General features: G+C 43.7%; 1 protein-coding gene across 1 annotated transcript; it reads right to left on the reverse strand.

Moving 5' to 3' along the window:
- Positions 1-1,584: 1,584 nt before the first annotated feature.
- LOC130044696 (chromodomain Y-like protein) lies at positions 1,585-2,367 on the reverse strand. The gene has a single exon (XM_056137327.1). The coding sequence runs from the start codon at positions 2,329-2,331 to the stop codon at positions 1,585-1,587; it is 747 nt and encodes a 248-aa protein (XP_055993302.1). The 5' UTR covers positions 2,332-2,367.
- Between the last annotated feature and the right edge of the window lie 398 nt (positions 2,368-2,765).

Consider the following 2,765-nt stretch of genomic DNA (forward strand, 5'->3'; position numbering starts at 1 on the left):
TTTCACAGTGCTTTTCATCAGTTCTGATTGTTGCAGAAGTTCTAATTCATCTTTGTCGGAATAATGAAGGTAATCAAAGGAGACAGAGAGTTAACTAGAAATCATCTACATCACAGGCATCGGGAGGGGTGGGAGGAGGGTTCTTTGGGGTTCTTGGTGGTGAAAAATAAGTACTGGTCAATGGAAGGGTGTTTGATCACTCTATGACTGAGAATAAAACCAGAAAATTGTGTTCCTTTTCCCACACTGATTAAATAAAGAAATATAAAAAATCAAATAAACTTAATTATTATCTTGAAAAAAAGTTAAAGAACGTGCCTTGATGAAAATAGGCATATGAATGTCACATTTTAATTATATAAATTCTAGATGTCCTAATCTGGAACTCACTGCATCGACTTCACCTATTGAAACATTTATTCTTCTATGAGTCCCCCTAATAATAGCCATTATCATCAGCTTCTATTTTTCCTCCTCCTGCTCCTCCTCCTCCTTCTCTTCTTCTTCTTCTTCTTCTTCTTCTTCTTCTTCTTCTTCTTCTTCTTCTTCTTCTTCTTCTTCTTCTTCTTCTTCTTCTTCTTCTTCTTTCCTCTTTTTTCTTCTTCCTATTCTTCTCCATCTCGTTCTTTTTGTTTTTTTCTTTATCTACTGATCTTATTCTTAATTTTCTTCTTCTACTGCTAATTGTTCTAATTCTTGTTCCATTTCTCCTTTTTTTCTCCTTCTCTCCTTCTTCGCTTTGCTTCTCCTTCCCCTGGTTCTCCTCTTCCTTCCCATCCTTCAGCTTCTTATTCTCCTCCTTTTCCTTCTCCCTCCTCCCTTCTATTCCGTTTTACCTTCCGTTTATATTTTTCCCTTCCATTTATCCTTCCCCTTACATTTCCTATTATCCTCCACTACTCTTCTTCCTTCCGTTCATCATTTTCTCTTCTAGTTCTTCTTCCTCTTCTTCTTCTTCTTACTCTTCATCTTCTTCCTCTTCTTCTCCTTCATCTTCTTCTTCCTTTTCTTCTTCTTCCTCTTCTTATTTCTCTTGATCTTCTTCTCGTTATACTTCGACTTCTTAATCTTCTTTTTCTTCCTCTTTTTCCTCTTCATGCTCTCCTTTCTTCATCTACGACTCCACCCTGAACTTTTTTTTCTTTCATCATCATACTGATTTTACGCCTCAACGTGTTCCCCTTTTCCTCTAGTGTCTACTACTTTTGCTGATTCATTAATTAAATTTTCCCCTCTAGTGTGTTTCATAATAAAAATTAAGAAAAAATGCGCTCTCACCTATATTTTCGTTGCTTCCAAATAATCTGCGTTCCAGTTTGCGACTTACCAAATAAAAGGATGACACGGAAATCAGGCTACAATACAGTGTCAATTATTTATTTATTGTGTGCTTTGGGCGAAGCAGTTTTCCTAGTTCTTAGTTATGGTGTATTCTGGGTTTCAAAGAACGATGCGGGTGATGCACGTATTTTGAAGTGTAGGCAACTGTAGTGTGTTCTCTGGAATGACACTGGAGTACTCGGTTGATGTTGTATTATGTAAGTCCATAGAGTTGGCTTGCGCATAAGTCATTGGTTTTGGTGTCTACCTTCGCAAGTCTGAGAGATCCAGCTTTCTGTCCAAGACCTGGAGCATGAACTGAGAAGCATGGGAAGAAACCCAGATGTTCTTCAACGTTTCACACTCCCTGATATTAGCCTGCTCCAGGTCGGCCTTAACACTGCAGCAGGTCAGGCTCTTGCATTCTTGCAGAACTAGCGGGTGGCACGAGGCCAGTTTTTTGACTCGTGCCATGACCTCCCTCGTGAAGGTGTCTGAATTGAACACCTGGGAGACCAAACCTTTATCGCATGCCTCCTTGGCAGTCAGCTTACGGCCACTGAGGAGCATTTCAGAGGCAGCCGTTCCTCCCATGATCATGGGAAAGGTCAGGCTGCAGCAGCCATCTGGGGTCTGGCCTTGGGTGGCATAAGGAGTCTGGAACCAAGCCTTGTCACTGGACCACACTATATCACAAAGGGCCAGAATGGACGCTCCTAAGCCCAAGGCAGGCCCATGAACTGCAGCCATGATGGGTTTCTGAAAGTGAATGAAATGATTCACAAAGTTTTTCAGGACTTCTGCAATCTTATCACTATTCCCGTCTGGGTCTACTCCTAGGCTCTTGCTCAAATAGACCAAATCCAGTCCCGCGCAGAAAGTATTGCCTACTGCGCCTAGCAGTACAAAGCGGCTGCCATCCTTAGCCGCACCTCTCAGGGCATGCTGCATTTGTGCCATGATTCCTGGGTTGAGGCAGTTGTTCTCTGAAGACCTGCTGAACAAGATCATATGGGTGAAATCCTCTTGCTTCCTGACTACTATATCTTGGTATGTGTGGCGACCTTCCTCCTGTCTCCAGCGGAAGCGAGACAGAGTTTCAAAAGCCTGCTTCCGGCTGTCAAACGCAGGTCTCTTGTGCCTCGAGCACTCCTTCGTTAGCCATGCCCGTCTCATGCTTTTCCCAGGGGCTGATGATGTGGACTTCCTTGGGGAATCTCTTCCTTCACCGAGTGTGGGCCTTAGGGGCTTCGACTCAATATCCAGGCTACAGATATGTGGCCCCTGCATGGAAAGACAAGGCCTACTTTCCCTTTCTGACAGCTCAGTGTTATGGACAAGTCGAGTAGGCATGGCTACCTTCTCTGCTGCGGCCACCGTGGCATCCTGGTCCTGAGCCAGCAGACCCACCTGGATCATGGAGCAGCCATGGCCCTGTTGTTCCC

Source organism: Sorex fumeus, unplaced genomic scaffold (assembly GCF_029834395.1).
Source record: "Sorex fumeus unplaced genomic scaffold, SorFum_2.1 ptg000123l, whole genome shotgun sequence".
NCBI classification, from domain to species: domain Eukaryota; kingdom Metazoa; phylum Chordata; class Mammalia; order Eulipotyphla; family Soricidae; genus Sorex; species Sorex fumeus.